General features: G+C 41.2%; 1 protein-coding gene across 34 annotated transcripts in view; it reads right to left on the reverse strand.

The window, feature by feature from the left end:
- The window catches only part of MACF1 (microtubule actin crosslinking factor 1), a 402,950-nt gene that overhangs the window by 110,193 nt on the left and 270,017 nt on the right, over positions 1-22,740 (reverse strand). For all 34 annotated transcript variants that reach the window (XM_055095114.2, XM_055095086.2, XM_055095084.2 and 31 more), the window contains 8 exons: positions 18,556-19,074; positions 17,580-17,756; positions 17,189-17,312; positions 15,466-15,674; positions 14,790-15,107; positions 8,178-8,344; positions 6,312-6,468; positions 3,908-4,025 (listed from right to left, as the gene is read on the reverse strand). In XM_055095114.2, coding sequence (XP_054951089.2) covers positions 3,908-4,025; positions 6,312-6,468; positions 8,178-8,344; positions 14,790-15,107; positions 15,466-15,674; positions 17,189-17,312; positions 17,580-17,756; positions 18,556-19,074 — 1,789 coding nt within the window. The remainder of the gene's footprint in view (positions 1-3,907; positions 4,026-6,311; positions 6,469-8,177; positions 8,345-14,789; positions 15,108-15,465; positions 15,675-17,188; positions 17,313-17,579; positions 17,757-18,555; positions 19,075-22,740) is intronic.

Here is a 22,740-nt window from a genome sequence, read left to right on the forward strand (position 1 = left end):
GGATTTAAAGATAATACAACCTATCCTGTTAACTCTCATGGGGTAACTGGGAAGAGATCATGAGCGAATGTATATCAAAGTACTTTATGAAACGGAGCTAGATAAATGTAAGGAACTGAAATATACATGGTTTTTCAGAGTTGGAGGAGAACTTTGAGAGCACTCAAGATAGTAATTTTCAAACTGATTTTCAAAACACCCTAAAAAGGTGCTTTAGGGATTGTGTTTAATGTTTGGTTTAAATGTAATATTCACATAAATTTCTAACTACTTAGAAATGATAATAAAACATGCATGTTCAATTATGCTGAATTCTACACCTTAACCCACCAGATAAAACCAATTATGCTGCTTTTCTGGGGAAAGTAAAGCAGCTCCTGACACATCTAAGCATCTATTTTAAGTTATTTTTGAGTGTCCCTGATTGGAAAGGTGGTAGCTCTTTACCAGCAATTTATGATATTCAAACCTGTCCATGTCCACTCATGTATACTATACAAAGAAAAACATCTATAGCACATGTGTAATACATTAAATAACACGACCAAAAATATAACATGACTTGCTCTCTGTACATCTACACAGTTCTCATTGCGGCAGAATTGTGTAATAATAGAATTCTTAACACTTCAAGTCAGTTGGACAGTTTTTGTCCTCAATGTCAGTCTTAAGTGTTTTCTATGTGTAACAGCCCTCATTAAATATTCTTAGTGATTTAACTTTGAAACAATAATTTCTTATTACATCACTTTCAAGTTTCTAGCTCAATTCAATCAAAGCCTGTTCTGACATTGTGAAGTCAACTTTCAAAAACATTTGTCATCATTTGCAATTACTTAATCTGTGTGAACCATATTTTCTGGATACAATGAAACCAAACAAAATTTAGAAATAAATTAGATAGGCTGGGCCCGGTGGCCCACACCTGTAATCCCAGCACTTTGGGAGGCCAAGGCAGGTGGATCACAAGGTCAGGAGATCGAGACCATCCTGGCTAACACAGTGAAACCCTGTCTCTACTAAAAATACAAAAAATTAGCTGGGCGTGGTGGCGGGTGCCTGTAGTCCCAGCTACTTGGGAGGCTGAGGCAGGAGAATGGCATGAACCTGGGAGATGGAGCTTGCAGTGAGCCGAGATCATGCCACTGCACTCCAGCCTGGGCAACAGAGCAAGACTCCGTCTCGGGAAAAAAAAAAAAGAAAGAAAGAAATTAGATGGTGAAGCTGTCATCCAATAATCTTCCTTTTCAAATTTTTATATTCGTTAAGTTAGTCTCAATATTCTTACTGATGGATTTCATAACAGATAAATGCTATAAAATAACATATAAGGGAAACTTATGCCAACAAAATGGTTTAATTTTTATTATTTATTTATTTATTTATTTTTGAGATGGAGTCTCGCTCTGTCACCCAGGCTGGAGTGCAGTGGTGCAATCTCAGCTCACTGCAAGCTCCGCCTCCCGGGTTCATGCCATTCTCCTGCCTCGGCCTCCCGAGTAGCTGGGACTACAGGCACCCGCCACCACACCTGGCTAATTTTTTGTATTTTTAGTAGAGACGAGGTTTCACTGTGTTAGCCAGGATGGTCTCGATCACCTGACCTCATGATCCACCCATCTCGGCCTCCCAAAGTGCTGGGATTACAGGCGTGAGCCACTGCGCCCGGCAGCCAACAAAATGTTTTGTTTTACGTAGTAGGGTTCTATATGAGATTTCTGTTTTTCTATATGAGATTTCTGTTCTATATGAGATTTCTGGGTTTTTTTTAAAAAAATGATCTAGTCTAGGAGTCAGTAAACTACAGCTCATCAGCCAAATCTGGCCCTTTGTTTCAACAAAGTTTTACTGGAATACAGTCACAACCACTCATTTCTATTAATGTATTGTCTTTGGCTGTTTTTGTTACAATGGCAGAGGTATATGACTGTGACAGAGACCATATACCCTGCAAACCTAAAAGAGTTACTATCTGGCCCTTTATAGAAAAAGTTTGCTGACTCTGATCTAGTCACACGAATAAGTCACTGAATGTAGAGGTTGATATATCACCAATTCCCTGAAATGTCACTTGTGGATAGTTCCAAAATATCTTTTAACTTTAGAATACTATAGAAAAGTACACATTTTCAGAAAGCAAATAAATTTTTCCTTTACTCGTTAAGTGACTGTAGGAGTGCACTATCACAGACTAGTAATAAAACTTATGTGATCTCAATTAACAACGAGCAAGTGACTGGGAACTCACATGAGATTTTGTTTATTTATTTATTTTTTTTGAGACAGAGTCTCGCCCTGTCGCACAGGCTGGAGTGCAGTGGCGCAATCTTGGCTCACTGCAACCTCTGCCTCCCGGGTTCAAGCAGTTCTCCCACATCAGCCTCCTGAGTAGCTAGGATTACAGGCGCAAGCCACCATGCCTGGCTAATTTTTGTATTTTTAGTAGAGACGGGGTTTCACCATGTTGGCCAGGCTGGTCTTGAACTCCTGGCCTCAAGTGTTCCACCTCCTTTGGCCTCCCAAAGTGCTGGGATTACAGGCGTGAGCCACTGTGCCTGGCCTTCATATTAGATTTTGCTTCAAAGACTTAATTTGCAGTGAAAGATTATATACACATCTGGGCACAATCTTTGTACCCCCTTTGAAGTACTGATTTTTTTTTTTGAGATGGGGTCTCCGTCTGTCGCCCAGGCTGGAATACAGTGGCACGATCTTGGCTCACTGCAACCTCTGCCTCCCGGGTTCAAGCCATTCTCTTGCCTCAGACTCCCAAATAGCTGGGATTACAGGCATGAGCCACCAGGCCTGGCTAATTTTTATATTTTTAGTAGAGACAAGGTTTCACCATGTTGGCCAGGCTGGTCTTGAACTCCCGACCTCAAGTGATCAGCCCACCTAGGCCTCCCAAAGTGCTGAGATTACAGGCATGAGCCACCACGCCTGGCCCAACACTGACTTCTAAATACCTTGCTTCTTCCTGGATATCACAATCATACCTACCCAGGCTTTCCCAACTTTTTTTTTTCCTGAGATGGAGTCTCACTCTGTTGCCCAGGCTGGAGTGCATGCACTGTCGTGGCTCAATGAAACCTCCACCTACCAGGTTCAAGCTGTTCTCCTGTTTCAGACTCCCGAGTAGCTGGGACTATAGGTGTGTGCCACCATGCCCGGCTAATGTTTGTTTGTTTGTTTGTTTGTTTTTTTTTTGAGACAGAGTCTTGCTCTGTCTGTTGCCCAAGGTGGAGTGCAGTGGCGTGATCTTGGCTCACTGCAAGCTCCGCACCATTCTCCTGCCTCAGCCTCCTGAGTAGCTGGGACTACAGGCACCCGCCACCACGCCTGGCTAATTTTTTGTATTTTTAGTAGAGATGGGGTTTCACCGTGTTAGCCAGGATGGTCTCAATCTCCTGACTTCGTGATCCGCCTGCCTTGGCCTCCCAAAGTGCTGGGATTACAGGCATGAGCTGCCGCACCTGGCCTAATTTTTGTATTTTTAGTAGAGATGGGGTTTCACCATGTTGGCCAGGCTGGTTTTGATCTTCTGACTTCGTGGCTGGCCAGTGCCCAAGTTTAAAGATGATGCTTACCCATCCCATTTACACATTCAAAAAAGGGAAATTCTCAAGATGAAAATCTCATTTTAATTATTCAGTGTTCATTTGATAGTTCTAAGTGGGACAACTAGTTCATTTACTTTTCCCATCATGGGAAGGAATTTTGCAAAATGGAGCAATGTTATATAGCAAAAGGAGTGACAGGTCAGGTTGCAGGGGAAGACTGCTTTGGGCATGCCCTTTGTTTTCATACCCAACCTTGATTTTCACTTTAATTATATAAGGAGGCATCTCCAAAGGCCAAAAGCAAAGAGCAATTTTTATTCACTATATTTTGAAGAGCCTGTACTCACCTGTCTTGCCTTGGGAATCAGGTGCTGTGATTTCCATGATGAGATTTTCTAAAGAAGTACCTTTGCAATTGATTTCTTCCACCAGAGTTCCCTTACTTGCCCAGTCATCTAGTAGACTCTGTTTAAAGAAGAAAATGGCTAAATGTAGTATCTGGGGCTTTTTCCTCATAAGTAGGGACATCTGTTCTGTATATACTCCCTAGTGTTTTGACAAGCATTAAGAGACCATCCTTCTGATTTATTTATTCATTTATCAAATATCTATTGAACATTTACTATATGACTGGCACCATGCCAAACACTGGGGTACAAAATAGAATTATGATACAATTTCTAAAACCAGAAGCTCAGATTATCAATTGCATTATAATGTGATAAATGCTATTACAGTATTATGGACAGTCTGTGAATTCCAAGAGCATAAGAGGAGTTCTATCTAATTCTGCCTAGAGGAAGGAAAGCTTTGAATTAAGATAATGGCTGGGCATGGTGGTTCACACCTGTAATCCCAGCACTTTGGGAGGCTGAGGCGGGCAGATCAGTTGAGGTCAGGAGTACAAGACCAGACTGGCCGACATGGTGAAACCCTGTTTCTACTAAAAATACAAAAAAAATTAGCCGGGCGTGGTGGCAGGCACCTGTAATCCCAGAGACTCAGGGCGCTGAGACGGGAGAGTTGCTTGAACCTGGGAGGCAGAGGTTGCAGTGAGCCGAGATCATGCCACGGCACCCCAGCCTGGGTGACAGAGTGAGACTCCGTCTTAAAAAAAAAAAAAAAAAGCAAAGAAAGATAAGAGTTTGCCAGATGGACAAGAGGGAACAACATGCATATAAAGATTAAAAAAGAAATGGTAACTAGAGGATAAATAAGGAGCTAGATATTGAGATACAGAAAAATACATAGAATCATAGGCTATACTTTGCGTTTATTAAGGAAACTTTATATTGGGTTTGAAATCAAAGATCCAACTACTACAGAAATCCATCAGGAAACAATGGCATTTGCTCTAAGACAAAAATACCACATCACGTTAAGTCTCCAAGATGTCTCCTGCCATAGTTGTAGGATTTTACTCCTTTCAGAGAAAGGACGCCATTCTAGCCTTCATTGCCCTCCTCCATACTGAATATCCCTGACAATCTACTTAGTTTGCTTTTGACTTTAAGCTGCAGAGAAAGGCACAGAGCTCTACTCATATTGCCTAATTTCAAACTGACCCTTGGTCACTGCTTGTCAGTTCTTTAATTAATCACTCTTTTTTTTTTTTTTGAGACAGAGTCTCACTCTCTATCACCCAGGCTGGAGTGCAGTGGCACCATCTCAGCTCACTGCAACCTCCACCTCCCAAGTTCAAGCAATTCTCTGCCTCAGCGTCTTGAGTAGCTGGGATTACAGGCACCTGCCACCACGTCCAGCTAATTTTTGTATTTTTAGTAGAGATGGGGTTTCACCATCTTGGCCAGGCTGATCTTGAACTCCTGACCTTGTGATCCACCCGCCTCGGCCTCCTAAAGTGCTGGTATTACAGGCGTTGAGCCACTGCGCCTGGCCATTAATCACTCTTGATTCCAAAGAGCCACAGTCCCCAAACTATGGCTGTACTCACAGAATATTTTACATTTTTGAGGAAAATACAGTGACATCTGTTGAACACCATATGAACAACTACTAAGTTGTTTGGACCTAACTTCTTAGCAAGTAGAAGTATTAGGAGTTTTTTTTTGTTTCTGTTTTTTTTTGGCCTTGAGATGCCATGACAAATTTCTTAAAACACCATGGGCACTGGGAAACAAAAATGTTGGGAAAGCTCTGTCCTAGGGAATTCCCAACAGCAAATGCTCCTGGCACTCACTCTGTGAAAGCAATCAAACGCTTTTCTTTCATCTGCTCAGGATGAAGTATGCTTTACTGAGAAAATAAGGATAAGTGCATGACAGTTAGTCAGAGGCATATTTGGCTTATTTCAACAAAAGGAAGACATAGGTTAGAGGTGTAAGCAGAGGCTGGATAATTACGGATCAAAGACAGTACAGAAGGGATTTTGCAGGGAATGGGAGGAAGGTTGGTCCCATCCTTGAAGGTACCTTCCAACCATCTGATTCTAGCTTTTCCTTTACTAGCTGAAGTAGTACTAGTTCTTCTATCCTCAATTTCCTGATCATATTATCGGGTTACTTGCTCAAATATATTTGTCTAATTCTCAAACATACAAAGAGAGTGTATGCTTCTCAAGGACTGTATGGGTAGATGGTTATCATATGAAGAAAACGTAGGAATTTCTGTTCTGATGCAGACTGACAACTTGGATTTCTCATACATTTCCCCACCACAGCTGGAGACCAGTTAATACAAGTATTCAAACCAGTGCCTAGCCCAATTCTTGGAGTCCCTTTGTTCACCTACCTTCAGGTGTTCAATCTGCTTCTCTAACTCTTTAGCACTCATAGAAGTTTCCGTAGGTGGAATACTCCCTTCAGTTTCTTTCAACCATTTCTGGAAGGTCCTGACCAGCTTCCGGAATTCATCCAACTGTTCCTGGCAAGATGATGCATCTTTCTCTCTGTCAATGAAGCAGTTTTGTTACTTGCCAGACTAAGTTTTATAAAGTCAACTTGAGCTAAGAGTAGTTCATTCTGTGACTCCAGACATCAGTTACCTAACATGGCCTTTCTTTCTCATAATCTTTTCCATAGCAGGTTTGGCTGAACAACCACATATAACGTTGAAGCGTACCAAACTCAGGAATATATTGCCCTTGTTTGGACATTTCTGGGGAAAGAGGTCTTCAATCTTACTCTAGGCTAAAGTGAAAGTGAGAAAAACTAAAGGGAGGCTGCTATTTAGGTACTGTGATACAATGGAAAGAATGCAGGCTTTGGATCTCAATTCCGGCTCTGCTACTTTTTAGCTATTTGACTCTTTCAAGGACCAATTCAAGTGCTGATTGCTTTAGCAAGGAAGGTGCCGAAACTGAGGCTCACAGAAGTTAGGTGATTAGTTCTAGATTAATGATGCCAACGAATAAACTAAATCAAAAGGAAAGTTTTGGAAATGGCCATATCTATCAGACAGATGTCAATCCAGAAATCCTGATTCCTCATACAGTAAAAAGGCCCTCAGCATAGGTGAAGAAAAACAAAAGCTTTCTTGACCTTTGTCCCCATCCTCTCCATTAGATAACCTGCTGCTAATAATGTTGGTTTGAGCAACTCTTTTCTTCTAATCACTAAGGCAGTTATCTGCTAAATCAAGATCATATTTATCGCTAAACTTAGATAAGAAGTCTTGTTCATGCTCTTAAATCTATGTGAGGCTGTCCAGTGAGGAATCATGGCTTTTCAACAGGGACCAAAATCAGCCAGCCTTGTCATATATTCCCTTGTTTTCCTTGAAAGAAGAATCCAGATACTCTTCTAAAATAGCAACTTAAATGTGGTCAAAACAAGTAGGGGGTCTGGGCATGGTGGTTCACACCTGTAATCCCAGCACTTTGGGAGGCCAAGGCAGTAGGATCGATGAGGCCAGGAGTTCACAAGTAGCCTGGTCAACATAGCAAGACCCCATATCTTAAAAAAAAAAAAAAAGCCAGGGGACTGTCAACATCACCCTTAATTATGTCTAGGAAGTCTCTTCCAATTTTTCTCTTCTTTCAAAATTATTCTGTAATCTTACTTGCTGCCTCAAATTTGTTCTGTTTGGTCCAAGTGGCCTAGGCTTCTGATCACAAAGAGAGGGAACTCATCCCTACTTTCTATTAGTTACTATTAGAAAAACCACTAAGTGGCTGGGTGCGGTGGCTCATGCCTGTAATCCCAGCACTTTGGGAGGCGGAGGCAGGTCGATCACCTGAGGTCAGGAGTTCGAGACCAGCCTGGCCAGTGTAGGGAAACCCCGTCTCTACTAAAAATGCAAAAATTAGCTGAGCATGGTGGTGGGCGCCTGTAATCCCAGCCACTCAGGAAGCTGAGGTAGAAGAATTGCTTGAACCCAAGAGATGGAGGTTGTAGTGAGCCAAGATGGCACCACTGCACTCCAGCCTGGGTGACAGAGTGAGACTCAGTCTCAAAAAAAAAGAAAAGAAAAACCACTAAGCATCAAGTAGATTAGGTAGCTTTGCCTAAAAAAAGGCACTTTTCACCCTCCTACAACTCAGTAGTAGAATTTTAGATGCCATCTGTTCTGGTAAAGGAAGAAAAGAGAAAAGATCATTTCACTCCATAACAAGAAAAAATAGTTCCCCAATGCTGACCAACACAAGTGATAACTCACCTCTCTTTAACTGTCTTCTGTAGCTCTGTGAAGTCTTTTCTTAGGTTCTGTACCCTGTCCTGATGCTGGCACAAGTCCAGCGCAAAGCCACAAGAGCTCAGTTCAGTGACCAGGTGCTCAAGAGTATCTAGGTTCTCCTGTTGGTCTTCCATTTCCAAATTGAGCTCCTGTCAAGCAAACAAGGAAATGTATTAAATCCTCTAATCCTTATAAATATACTCTAAAAAGGAATAAGGAAAGAGGTATGCTTGCCAGGTCAAATGCTAGATCAAAACAATAAATATGCAACTCAGTGAAAAGTTTAAAAAAACAAACAAACATTTTTTTTTTTTCCTTTTGAGACAGAGTTTTACTCCTGTCACCCAGGCTGGAGTACAATGGCGGTATCTTGGCTCACTGCAACTTCCGCCTCCTGGGTTCAAGCGATTCTCCTGCCTCAGCATCTCGAGCAGCTGGGATTACAGTCTCCTGCCACCACGCCCAGCTAATTATTTTTTGTATTAAAAAACCCAATTAAAAAATCTGATAAATATGTAGGACATCTTCAATCCACTGGAGAGTGGCTAGGAATTACAAAACAGTCTTGTCTCCTCTAAACAAACGTTCAAAGACTTGGGAGGTACCATGACAGGACGTAAAGAATGAAAGTTTCAGGAGTCAAATACACCTCACCTGAAATTCAATCACACTTTGCCACTTACTAACTTGTGATCTTAAGCTACTAAACTACTCTAAGCTTCATGGTCTCTTCTATAAAATGGGGGTAAACACACTATCTCCACTATTATTTAACATTATACTTAAGATATCAGCCAGGCCCAGTGGCTCACGCCTGTAATCCCAGCACTTTTCGGGGCCAAGGTGGGTGTATCACTTAAGCCTAGGAGTTCAAGACCAGCCTGGGCAACATGGCAAAACTCCATCTCTATTTTTTAAAAAAAGTTAAATTAATAATTAAAAAAAAAACAGCCAATGCAATTAAGAGAAAACAATCTGTGGAGTAAGAATTGGAAAAGAAGAGATAAAACTGTATTTGTAGGTCACATGAAAGTATATTTGTATGGCCGGGCACAGTGGCTCACGTCTGTAATCCCAGCATTTTGGAAGGCCAAGGCAGGCCCATCACTTGAGGTCAGGAGTTCATGATCAGGCTGGCCAACATGGTGAAACCCCGTCTCTACTAAAAATACAAAAATTAGCTGGGCATGGTGGCGCACTCTGTGGTCCCAGCTGCTTGGGAGGCTAAGGCAGAAGAATCACTTGAATTTGCGAGGAGGAGGTTGCAGTGAGCCAAGATTGTGCCACTGCACTCCAGCCTGGGCAACAGAGTGAGACTCCGCCTCCAAAAAAAAAAAAAAAAAAAGGACAGGCATGGTGGCTCATTCCTGTAATCCTAGCACTTTGGGAGGCCGAGGCAGGAGGATCACTTGAGTTCAGGAGTTCAAGACCAGTCTGGCCAATGTGGTGAAACCCTGTCTCTACTAAAAACACAAAAATTAGCTGGAAATTGCTGGAACCCAGGAGGCGGAGGTTGCAGTGAGCCGAGATTGTGCCATAGCACTCCAGCCTGGGTAACAGAGCAAGTCGCTGTCTCAAAAAAAAAAAAGTATATTTGTAAAACCCAAGATAATCAACAATAAAATGAAATCAAACAACGAAGTAGTTAAACAAGGTAGCAGGCTATAAAATTAACACACAAAAATCAATAATGAAAACTTCAACTTACTATAGCAACACAAAAGGCTCAATCTTAGTAATCAACTAACAAGAAACACAAAATCTAAATTTTAAAACACTTCTGAAATTGGGTGCAGTGGCTCTTGCTTGTAATCCCAGTTGCTGGGGAGGCTGAGACTCCTGGGAATCACTTGAGCCCAGGAGTTTGAGGATGCAGTGAGCTATGATCATGCCACTGCACTCCAGCCTGGGCAACAGAGCAGGACCCCATCTCAAAACAAAAAAGAATAAAAAAATCAAAAACACTCCTGAAAAACACAAAAGCAGATCTGACTAGATGGAAACACATCCATAAAAGTGCATGCGTATGTATTTGCTTATGTATGTATATGCGTTTGCATGAATAAATACATTTAGTGTGACCCACATAAAAATGCTAACTTCTCTAGAACTAATGAAGGTGATTCCTAAATTCACATAGAAAAATAAATGTGCAACTACACCTATGAAAAACTTTGAAAGAAAAAAAATGAGGAGGACTAGCTCTCTACCACACATTAAAATATACCATAAAGCCTCTATAATTAAAATAGTATGCTCTGGTACATGAATAGAAAGACCAGCAAAACAGAATAGAAAATCCAGAAATAGGCCGGGCGAGGTGGCTCATGCCTGTAATCTCAGCACTTTGGGAGGCCAAGGTGGGTGGATTACTTGAGGTCAGGAGTTCGAGACCAGCCTGGCCAACATGGTGAAACCCCGTCTCTGCTAAAAATACAAAAATTAGCCAGGCGTGGTGGCAGGCCCCTGTAATCCCAGCTACTTGGGAGCCTGAGGCAGGAGAATCGCTTGAACCTGGAAGGCAGAGGTTGCAGTGAGCCAAGATCATGCCACTGCACCCCAGCCTGGGTGACAGAACAAGATCCCATCTCAAAAAAAAAAAAAAGAAAAAAAAGAAAATCCAGAAATAGACTCAAAGACATATAAAAATTGTGTATATGATGAAGATGGTTTCTTAAATCTGGGGAAAAGATGGACTTTTCAAATAAATGATACAGGTTGGATATCCTTTATGCTTGGGACCAGAAGTGTTTTGAATTCCAGACTCTTCCAGATTTTGGAATATTTGCATTATACTTAGCAGTTGAGCATCCCTAATCTGAAGCTCTGAAATCTGAAGTGCTCCAATGAGTCTTTCCTTTGAGCATGACCTCTTGAGTGTCATGTCAGCTCTCAAAAAGTTTCAGATTTTGGGCTGGGTGTGGTGGCTCATGCCTGTAATCCCAGGCCTTTGGGAGGCTGAGGCAGGTGGATCACGAGGTCAGCAGATCGAGACCATCCTGGCTAACATGGCGAAACCCCATCTCTACTAAAAATACAAAAAAATTAGCCGGACGTGGTGGCGGGCGCCTGTAGTCCCAGCTACTTGGGAGGTTGAGGCAGAGAATGGCATGAACCCAGAAGGCAGAGCTTGCAGTGAGCTGAGATCGTGCCACTGCACTCCAGCCTCGGTGACAGAGCAAGACTCCGTCTCAAAAAAAAAAAAAAGTTTCAGATTTTGGAGCATTTCAGATTTTGGATTGGGACACTCAACTTCTATTATGAACAACTAGATAGACATAACAGAAAAAGGTAACATGATTCATACTTCAGAATAAGCTTAAATTGTTAAAAGATTCAAATGTAAAAAAAATTAAAACAAGTTTTAGAATAAAGCATGAATAAATTTTTTCATAACCTGGGTGTGACAAAAATCTTTCGAACTATGACTAAAAATACATATTTAATAAAATACTCATAAAATCTTCTATGTAGAACAAAAATTCCACATTTACGGCCGGGCGCGGTGGCTCACGCCTGTAATCCCAGCACTTTGGGAGGCCGAGGTGGGCGGATCACGAGGTCAGGAGATCGAGACCATCCTGGCTAACACGGTGAAACCCCGTCTCTACTAAAAATACAAAAAATTAGCCAGGCGCGGTGGCAGGCACCTGTAGTCCCAGCTGCTCAGGAGGCTGAGGCAGGAGAATGGCGTGAACCCAGGAGGCGTGAACCCAGTGTCGCGCCACTGCACTCCAGCCTGGGCGACAGAGCGAGACTCCGTCTCAAAAAAAAAAAAAAATTCCACGTTTACATGGCAAAAAACACCATAAGTCAAAAGCACAATCTGGGAAACACTATTTCTAACATATCACAGATAAAGAATTAATCTCTCTAATATATAAGAACTCTAAAAAAAAAAAAACTTTAAAAATTGAGAGAAAACCAAAAATCTTGACCAAAAAATGACAAAATACATGAACAGATAGTTCACAAATAAATGACTCTTAAATGTAAAAATACACTCAACCTCGCTCATAAGAGAAATAAAAATTAAAACCACATTCACATATCATGTTTTACCAATCACACCAGAAAAAAATTAAAAGCTTGATAATAAATTTTGTTGGTGAGGCTATAGGGGAAACAGGTACTCTAATACACTGCTGGTGGGAATGCAAAATGGTGAAATTTCAATGGAGGGGAATTTGGCTATTTCTAACAAAACTATACATGTATTTACCCTTTAATGCAACAACTCCACTCTAGGAACTTATTCTGAGGATACACTTCCAATATTATGGGAAAAAATACACACAGCTATTCAGTAGTAATAGCACAATTTCGGAAACAACAATTCAAATTTCCACCACATATGAGTCTTGTTGGCCAGGTGTGGTGGCTCATGCCTCTAATCCCAGCACTGTGGGAGGCCGAGGCGGGCAGATCACTTGAGGTCAGGAGTTTGAGATCAGCCTGGCCAACATGGTGAAACCCCATCTCTACTAAAAATACAAAAAAACTACCCAGGCATCGTGGCAGGCACCTATAATCCCAGCTTCTTGGGAGGCTGAGGCAGGAGAATCACTTGAACCCAAGTGGAGGTTGAGGTTACAGTGAGCCAAGATCGTGCCACTGCACTTCAGCCTGGGCAACAGAGCGCAGAGTAAGACTCTGTCTCAAAAAAAAAAAAGAAAGAAAGAAAGAGTCTTGTTGATTAAACTGTAACTCTTCTACACAATGAAAGTATGGTTTAAAAAACGAAGATCTCTGTGAATCCATATTAAGTGATTTCCAAGACATATTAAGTAAAAAAGCAAAGGATTACGTAATATACCCTTCTTTTTTGTAAGGAAGAATGGAAAATAAGAATGTGTGTGTATGTTCATTTTGGTAAAAAGGAATAGAAAAAAATAAACCTGAAATGTGTTACTATGGGGATGGGTGAAAATGGGATGGAAGAGACAGGAAAGACAATGAGAATATATCCTTATTCACTTCCTATACCTTGAGTATAACTTTTTGAAGAGTTTTAACTTTTGACCTATGTTAATGCTTTACATATTTAAAAATAAGTTTAATCAACAAAGGTAGAAAAATAAAGTCCTAAAGTTGAATACAAATAGAAACAAATCTAATTATATAAGAAATTACAGAAAAAATAATTCAGGTAATTTTTGAACACAGTACATAGTGGGTCATAGGCTAAGGACAAAAACAAATCCAAAGAAATCTTCAATTTTATTTAGCAGGTTTGTTATTGGTAGAAATACTAATGTAATTCTAAAACTATCTTATATTTATTGTAGAATAAAACAAATAAGTAAATATATTAAAGTTGCTGGGAACTAGGGTTCTCCCTACAGGAAAGGAAGATACAAATGTGGAAAGGAGGAAGATTCCTATGGTGTTGAGTTGAGACTAGACTATCAGTATGATTTTATGATATAAGAAACATACACATATATTTCCTAACACTATCTATTAAAAAGAACCTAAAAGTAGTGACACTCCAGTAGCTCATCTGGTGTCCAGATTTGGTTTCTAAATATCATTCCCCACTAAAAGTGGGACTCCTTGGATAAATAGCTGATTTCAGATAGGGGACAAGGAAATACATTATTGTGCCACAAATATCTTAAGTTCCAAAAGTGCTCTTATGCTGAGGAAGACATGTCAAAAAGCCACAGGAGACAGCTTGAAGGTGCTCCCACCGACCACATTTGGGAAAACGTTAAGTATCATAAAGAATAATGGTAATAACAAATATAGAAGCCCATAATGATACTCTCTTTTATATTTTTATAAGAGAGGGAAAACAATTAGCAACTGGTGAATCTAGATGAAGAGTATGCTGGTGTTTAATGGACCATTTCTTCTGCTTTTCTGTAAGTTTGGAATCATTCAAAGCAAAAAGGAGAGCAAACCAAACCAAACAATGAGATTCCACTTTAATATGGAAAAAGTTAGAAAGCTGGATAAAGCGAAGGCAGCAATGCAGAGATACAGGAATGCTGAAGTACTACAGGTGGGAATGTGTGCTGGTACAGCCATTCTGGAGCTCAAATTGGCCACTACTGAGTCGAATTAAATTAATATATGCATATACTATGACTTGGCAGTTTTACTTCTGGATATATATCTGTGGTAGCTGTTAATACTTTTACCAAATATTTCTAGCTTTGCACCTTCTAGGTAAGTGGTGAGATTACATTTCCTCACCCTCTTGAAAGGTATAGGTGGTTTTGTGGAAAGTGCTTTCACTAATAAAATGTAAATAAATATAATATGCCCTTTTACCACTGAGGCAGTAATCATGAAAGCTTATATCAGGATGAAATCTCCATCAATCTGCATCCCTTGAGTGACTATGATGAACTGAGTGGCCCTGCTGATTTGGGTTGAACATGTAGTAAGAGTGAAAAATAAATATTGACTGTGTTGCTTAAAAAATGGACAAATGATACCTAGTTTACGGGATCACTGTAATAATTCCAAAGATAATGCAGGTAGTTTCCAGTATACTGACTGATGTAGTATGCGCTCAGCAAATGCTGGTTCTCTCCCTGCCCTTCTCTTCCCTTTATTCTGCTAACATGGCAGATATATCCTCACCTGGATCTGTTGGAAGAAATGTGTAATATCTTGATCTGGCTGATTTCCAGAGGCCAGCATCCGACTTTTGTTTTCCATGAACTGCTGCAGCTTACCAGAGAGGTGTTCAAACATCTCTGCCTGGGGCAGAAGCTTCTTTAGGGAGCTCTCCTTTTCTTGCTGCTGTAGACAGAGCTGTTCGAACCGCTGGCTCACCTCTGCCAGTTTGCCCTGCAGCACTGCTGCTGTAGTACTGTCTGCTGTCTCCATGAATCGGGTCACCATCTCACGGGTGGCCTCCAAGCTGCTCTTTTGCCGAGCAATGTCCTGCTTCAATTTCTGTCATGAAGAACACGTCTGTCAGCTCCTGGTTCACTTATTCCAGGACATCTGAGCCACAAACTAATAACTATATGCTATCTCACAAGGGGGACTGGAGGACTGCAACCGAGCCTCCAGAATACCACACATCTCATCACCTTAGTTCTCCACCCCTTCTACCACATGACTTTGCTATCTCCACTTCCATTCCAGCTCAACTGGGTAGAAATATCTTTACATGGATTAGTTATCATTTCTAAATCTTATTAGATGATTCACAGATGTTAGGTTCCCTCTTGTTACTTTTTCAACATTATGTAATGATGGCACATAGCAAACATACCCTCTATGCTAGCTCTTGGGACACAGATCTTACCATATTTGTGGCTAAGGCTTCCTGGATGACTCCTGATGAGAGTGATGACACCTGCTTCCCTTCCAGGTTTTGTTCAACTTCCCCAATAGACTGTAACAGGCTCTCCAGGCTTTCCTGGACACTCTGAGATTGGGCAATTGCTTTCTGCAGCAGAGAAGATCGCTCAGCCAGGCTATAGGAGAGGCTTTGGAAGTGGCTGAGTATGGAATCTGAAAAATCAGGCCATGAAAAGAAAGAGTGGAGACAATTTTTGTATTATGCTTTTAAAGACTTTATTATTAAATAATAATAATAATAATAATAATAATAATAATAATTATTATTATTATTATTATAGGGATGTGGTCTCAATATGTTGCCCAGGCTGGTCTTGAACTCCTGGCCTTAAGCAATCTTCCTACTTCGGCCTCCTAAAGTGCCTGGATTACAGGCATGAGCCACCATGCCCAGTCCTACACTGAACATAGTAATTGTAATAATAATTGACATTAAGACCAATAGAAGGAATAAGTTTGAAATGCATTAGTATCAGAGCCAAGTTCAATAAGCATTAGTTATTTACCGCATACAAAGAACCAGAAATTGTACTAGATGCTGAGGACTAAAGATACTTAAGTATCTTATCTGACATCTACAACTTAAGACTTTAAAACAGAGCATAGGCAGAGGAAGACGCATCACAATTAATGATAAAAATAAAATCTTAAGTGGTATATTAATACTAGAAGTACTGTCCTTGAGAAGCCCAGAAGGAAGAATAATTATCTTTCGTTTCTTTTGAGGAGTGGAATGGCTAAGCCAAGCTATTTAACATATGCATTACCTCACATACTTATCATTTTTTTGTGGTGAAAACACTTAAAATATACTCTCACAGCAATTTTCAAGTATACGATATATATGTGTGTGTGTGTGTGTGTGTGTGTGTGTGTATGTGTGTATATACATATGTGTGTGTGTATATATATATATTTTTTATATATATATATATTTTTTTTGAGACGGAGTCTTGCTGTGTTGCCCAGGCTGGAGTGCAGTGGCACGATCTCAGCTCACTGCAAGCTCCGCCTCCCAGGTTGACGCCATTCTCCTGCCTCAGCCTCCAGAGTAGCTGGGATTACAGGCGCCTGCCACCATGCCCGGCTATTTTTTTGTTTGTTTGTTTGTTTTGTATTTTTAGTAGAGACGGGGTTTCATCTTGTTGGCCAGGATGGTCTCGATCTCCTGACCTCGTGATCTGCCCGCCTCGGCCTTCCAAAGTGCTGGGATTACAGATGTGAGCCACCACGCCCGGCCTGTATACAATATATTGTTATTAACTATAGTCACCATGATACACTCTTGGCTACATCTTGAAGCATGGGCAAGATTTCACCATGCTTGGTAAGCATTCAATAAATGTTATCAGCTAAGCAACAGGAAAAACTTCAAGGGTAATACAATGTAAGTGGTTTACTTGGGAAAGAAAAGAAGTAGATGTGGCTAGAAGATAGATGCCTGGGGAAAAGGGACTGAAGCCAGATTGTGAAGGTCCTTCAATGGTGCAAGAATAAAGTTCATTAGAGGATAAGCTCTTTGATGACAATCTATGTCTATTCATGTTTATATTCTCAGCCTCTAGCCTGGCACCACAGATATTTGCACAACACAATGTGACATATTGCAGAATAGAGGTACATACTAGGAATTAAGGGAGTACTATTATACTGTTGCTGCTTTATACCTGTAGTTTCTTGAACATGCCTGTGGTCTGGGGCTGGCTCCCCTTCAATTTCCATTATGTCACGAGCTACTTTTTGGAGTTTTTCCACAGGTACTTGGTGCTCAGCCAATTCCTCCTGCAACTGCTGCTTGTCCATGAAAAAAACAAAAGAAAAACATCTAAGTAATCAAAGATGATTCTAGGAATCCGGAGCTACTGAACAGCTTTACAGAATAATTCTAAGTTTACCCATAGCCATAAATATTAGAAGCAAGTGTTTAGCACTCAGATCTCGTCCAAGGCATCCCAACCACTGCCTTTATTTTATGTAAGCATTTGCTTTATTTTGGGGTACTTTACACCATGGAATACAAGGTCTTGACACCACAACACAGCCTGTGTCCCGACTTACCTTTGTTGTTGCAAGCTGCTCCTGGAGAACTCCAGGGTCAGAGGCAACAGTATCTGAGAGGAGCTTCTCCACGTTGGCCTCACAAGCCTGCATCCAGGCCTGCAGGCTGTCAGCACTGTTTTGGAACTGATGATACTGGCCTAACAGCATATTCAGGTGAGATCCTAATCGTGTACACTGTGCCAGAGAAAGAAAGGTAAGCAGACTTAAGCAAGGTCAGGCCAAAGGCAGCAGCTGCCCAAAGAGGCCTGGCTTTGTTACAGACAACTCACTGTAACTTCAGATAAGGGTAGTGCCAGAACCCATGGATAGATGGGTAGCAATGATCTCTAAGTGTGGGTCCCCATTGTTTGCTCCATACTATTCACCTTGACCTTCTTACATTCCCAGGAAAATTTAATGAGATGTATGACAAGCTTCCAAAGAAATGAACATAAGGTTGCAGACAAAGGTAGGGGTTAAGAAGTGCAAAAAGTATTCTTTCTTGGGGATTACAAGTGTTGGCAGAAGGCATAAGACAAGTAAGAAGAGCTGACTGGATTCTAAACTTTAGAAGAGCGAGCAAGTTCTTTAGATAGGAAGGAAGGTAAGGATTCACCCTAGATGCTCTGTGAAATGAAGACAGAAATAAAGACTGTGCAATTGGTTTAAATTTCCCCTGTGTGCTATGTCTCTTGGGAGTCCAAGTCTGCTGGTCAGGATACAGGAAGGGGAATACTTCCACCTTCACCATCAGTGTGACATACTCCTGCCAGTGCTAGGTATTAGGTATTAGCTAGCTATCAGGCCTTTGGGCTAGTACCTATGTATTTTACATTTTGTGCATTGTTTGTGAAGAACTTCTGCCCGTGGTCCAAGTATAAATCAGCTCTCCTACTGTGTCCTGGAGTTCTTATTCTGAGCCCCAGACACTACCTACATTGTGTGAAGGCTGCCATGATTGTTTCACCAAGGATGCCAGGAACTGCCCCCTTACCTTTGAGTGGAGAGCAGTGTATCTTTCTGTTGCATCCTTCAACTTGTCCTTTACTAAGTTTCCAATTTCTGATGGTTCTTTGCCTTCCTTAAAACTGTTTTCCATGTCCAAGACTTTCTGTCCTGAGATAGTCACAAATCTCAAGTCTCCTTTGTGGGAAATGACATCCTCTGAGAAGCTTCCTTGCCACTTTAGCAGGGAGGGAAGGGCCTCGGGGCTGCTGCCTCCCTTATGCATGTTCTCCAGCTCTTTCTCGGATCGTTCCAACCAGCTTTCAAACTCTCTATGATCCTGCAGAAATTTCTGCAACTCATCCTGAAGTGTCTGCACCTGCTTCAGTTCTGCCTCTGATTGGGCCAGGGAAGTAGAGTATTGCTCCTTTAGCTCTCCCAGCTTCTGTTGCAGCATCTGTTGCTCCTCAGGTGTGAGATTGTGGCCATGCTGATCCAAGAAGGCCTGAGCTGACTGGGTGGCCAGAATGAAATTTTGCTGCTGGGACAGCAATTCTTGGTGACGGGCCTGGTAAAAAAAAATCCCCCCAAACAAAGGACAATCAGTAGGGAATCCACAATAATTTGAGGTATACAAGACTGGACTTCATACTCCATGTGAGGTCTGCTTACATTAAGCCTTGGTCTTTTCACCCACATTGCTGTCAAATCATACACCTCTCTCAGTTTTGCTGCATCTCACATTTTTCCCTGTTAACTTCATTTTATTCAGTTCAGCCCCTTGTTTTAGGTATAGCCCTTTAATTTAGATGCTGACTCTTAAGGTGTACTTATAATCTTCAAGGACCATCTACCTATAAGCTAGAAGTAGGGAGAGGTCTCTACCTCTACTCAATAGATCACTTTTCCAGCTGCTCAGAAATCACCAATATCAGTCACTCTCTAAACAGTATGCCACATGCTAATCCCCTCTGAACTGACACGTATAGGACTTTATGGTTTTCAAAGAGATTTTACATGTATTATCTCATTTGCTTTGTGGCACGACCTATAATGTAGGTAGACAATATAATACCCATATTAAGAGTAAGTGAATACCAGAAAGACGTTATATATCTTGACTAAGGTCATGCAGTTTGTTAAGGAACAGAACTGCAACTCAAACCTGACTCTCTTCGCTAAACTGTACAAATGGACAACTAATAATCATCTACATTAGTGGAAGGGTAGCTGAATAAATCATACATGTGACAATATAAAAATTGTAAGTTCGGCCAGGCATGGTGGCTCATGTCTGTAATCCCAGTACTTTGGGAGGCCAAGGCGGGCAGATCACAAGGTCAAGAGATTGAGACCATCCTGGCCAATATGGTGAAACCCTGTCTCTACTGAAAATACAAAAATTAGCTGGGCATGGTGGCACGTGCCTGTAATCCCAGCTACTTGGGAGGCTGAGGCAGGAGAATTGCTTGAACCTGGGAGGCAGAGATTGCAGTGAGCCAAGACCCTGCCACTGCACTCCAGCCTGGCAACAGACTTGAGACTCCATCTCAAAAAAAAAAAAAAAATGCAAGTTCTTAACTGTGAAATATGTCACTCATGTGTCCATGAAGACTGTCCCTACTAGGAAAAGCCATGGAAAATTAATTCAATAATTAGAGATTAAACTGTATTTCTGGGTAATAATAAGTAATTTGTACTTTTTATTTGTATGTACTGTGTCTATGTGCTTATACATAGACCTTCTTTCTATTCCAATGGAATATGAGTTCTTTGAGGAGAGCTGTGAGTTTTTGTTTTGAAACATATATTGGGATGTTCTTCCTGAATCTAGAAGACAGTGGGAGTTGTCAGTGTTCCTGACTACCTATACTGTTTACGCCACTACTTAGAGAAGGACTACAGATCATCGTCTAGTTTTAGCCTGTATCAACAGCAACCTGATAGCCTCAGCTTCCCACATCATTTCAAGAAAGCTGAGTGACTAGGAGGCTGATGAAGGAGTATCACTGCAGCTAGGTTTTTGAGATCAGCCTGAGCAACAACATAGCAAGACTGTCTCTTAAAAAAAAAAAATTAATGAGGCATGGTGAGTCCACACCTGTTACAGTGAGCTATGATCGTACCACTGTACTTCAGCCTGGGTGGCAAAGTGAGGCCTCATGTCTTTAAAAAATAAAAAAAAGCTGGGCGCAGTGGCTCACGCCTATAATCCCAGCACTTTGGGAGGCCAAGGTGGGTGGATCACGAGGCCAAGAGATCGAGACCATGCTGGCCAACATGGTGAAACCCCGTCTCTACTAAGAATACAAAAATTAGCTGGGTGTGGTGGCGTGCACCTGTAATCCCAGCTACTCAGGAAGCTGAGGCAGGAGAATGGCTTGAACCCGGGAGGCAGAGGTTGCAGTGAGCCGAGATTGTGCCACTGCACTCCAGCCTGGCGACAGAGTGAGACTCCGTCTCAAAAAAAAAAAAAAAAAAAAAAAAAGCAGAAGAAAAAAAGAAAGCTGGAATGACAAATATATCTTGCTCAATTAGATAGTGAAGTGGGAGCGGTACTACAACCTTGTCTGTATATCACCTAGGTGTCCTTCATTCTCACCTTCCAACTCATCTACCTATAAGGCAGTTTCCTTCCTAGAATGGAGATACCACTTGATTAGGTTGACTGCTGCCAGCAAAAGGTGTCAGAGGCGCCCTATGACAGCAGAACCATTTTTGCTCTGTCCTCTTATAAGACTACCAGGGCTTTGGGGGACACATTATAATGGACCTTCGAAAAGCGTCATGCAAGAGGCAGAAATCCTATTAATATAAAATATGACAATGGTCCACAAAGGCCACTGAACACAAGTATTCCAGCTAAGCCAATATTTTTTCTATAAAGGTGTCACCACTAAAATATATGATCCATGTGTTGTAAGTGTCCTAAATATGTAATCTTCTTTCAATCATTCAATAGAATGTGCCTGTATATGCCAGTTGATGCCCTTGAAGATGGTTTACTTGGTTGGCTCACTGGCTTATTTCTAATTCCTGGCATATGGCAGCTATTCAGTAATTACTAAATGAATAAATAAATGAGTAGAAATAAACAGTAAGAAGTGACTTCTGCTTTTTTGTTTTGTTTTGTTACAGAACAGGCAGCCTGTAAGAAACAGTGTGCGTTTTCAAGCCTAACATCTAGAGGGCAATACAGACAACAAAACAATATCGAATGAGAAATGCTACAAAGTAGGAAAGGGTATAAGAGGAACTTATAGGCTGGGCACCTGTAATCCCAACACTTTGGGAGGTGAGCAAATCACCCGAGGTCAGGAGTTTGAGACCAGTCTGGCCAACATAGTGAAACCCCATCTCTACTAAAAATACAAAACTTAGCTAGGCATGGTGGCACATGCCTGTAATCTTAGCTACTTGGGAGGCTGATGCATGAGAATTGCTTGACTCCAGGAGATGGAGGTTGCGGTGAGCTGGGATCGCGCCACTGCACTCCACCCTGGGTAACAGAGCAAGACTCTGTCTCAAAAAATAAATAAATAAATAAATAAAAGAAAAGAAAGAAGAGCACATGGGGAATATATACCCTAACTTTGGTGAGTGGTGGTGAATTAAGGGCTTCCTAGAGGAAGTGAACTCTAAGCTGAGATCTGAAGAATGAGTAAAAATTAACAAATAGCTGGGCCCCCTCCATTACTTTATGCAATGGAGAAGCAAGTAAGTTCCAAGAGCATGTAAAGGCCCAGAGGAAAGTGAGAGCACAGTTTAGCCAATAAACTGAAAGGAATCAATATAAGCAGATGCTCAAGTATAAAGGAAGGTGACAGATAAGGCCAAATAAGTAGACTAGATCCCAGTGGGTAGGGGCTGAGAGGAGAGTTAACCAGGTAATCTTGAGGGCAACAGGGAACCATAAAAAGGGCTAAGCAAGGATATGGCATTTTAGAAAGATTCCTTAGTAGTAAGGAGAATGGACTGGAAGGTAAAAACCAAGAGGCAAGAAGACCAGTAGAAGCTACTATAATAATACCAGTGAAAGCAGACAGTGGTTCTAAACTACAATAATATCTCAATAAAGATGAAGAAGTATAGCTGACTTTGAAAGAAATATAATTACCATAAGATTTGATGACTGATTTGACGTAGGAGAGTGAGAGAGAGAATGGAATCTAGGATGATGTCCAGTTCAGACAATGAAGTGGGAATAAAGGAAAGAGAATGTTTAATTGTGGGA

The sequence above is a fragment of the Pan paniscus genome, chromosome 1 (assembly GCF_029289425.2).
Source record: "Pan paniscus chromosome 1, NHGRI_mPanPan1-v2.0_pri, whole genome shotgun sequence".
Classification (NCBI taxonomy): domain Eukaryota; kingdom Metazoa; phylum Chordata; class Mammalia; order Primates; family Hominidae; genus Pan; species Pan paniscus.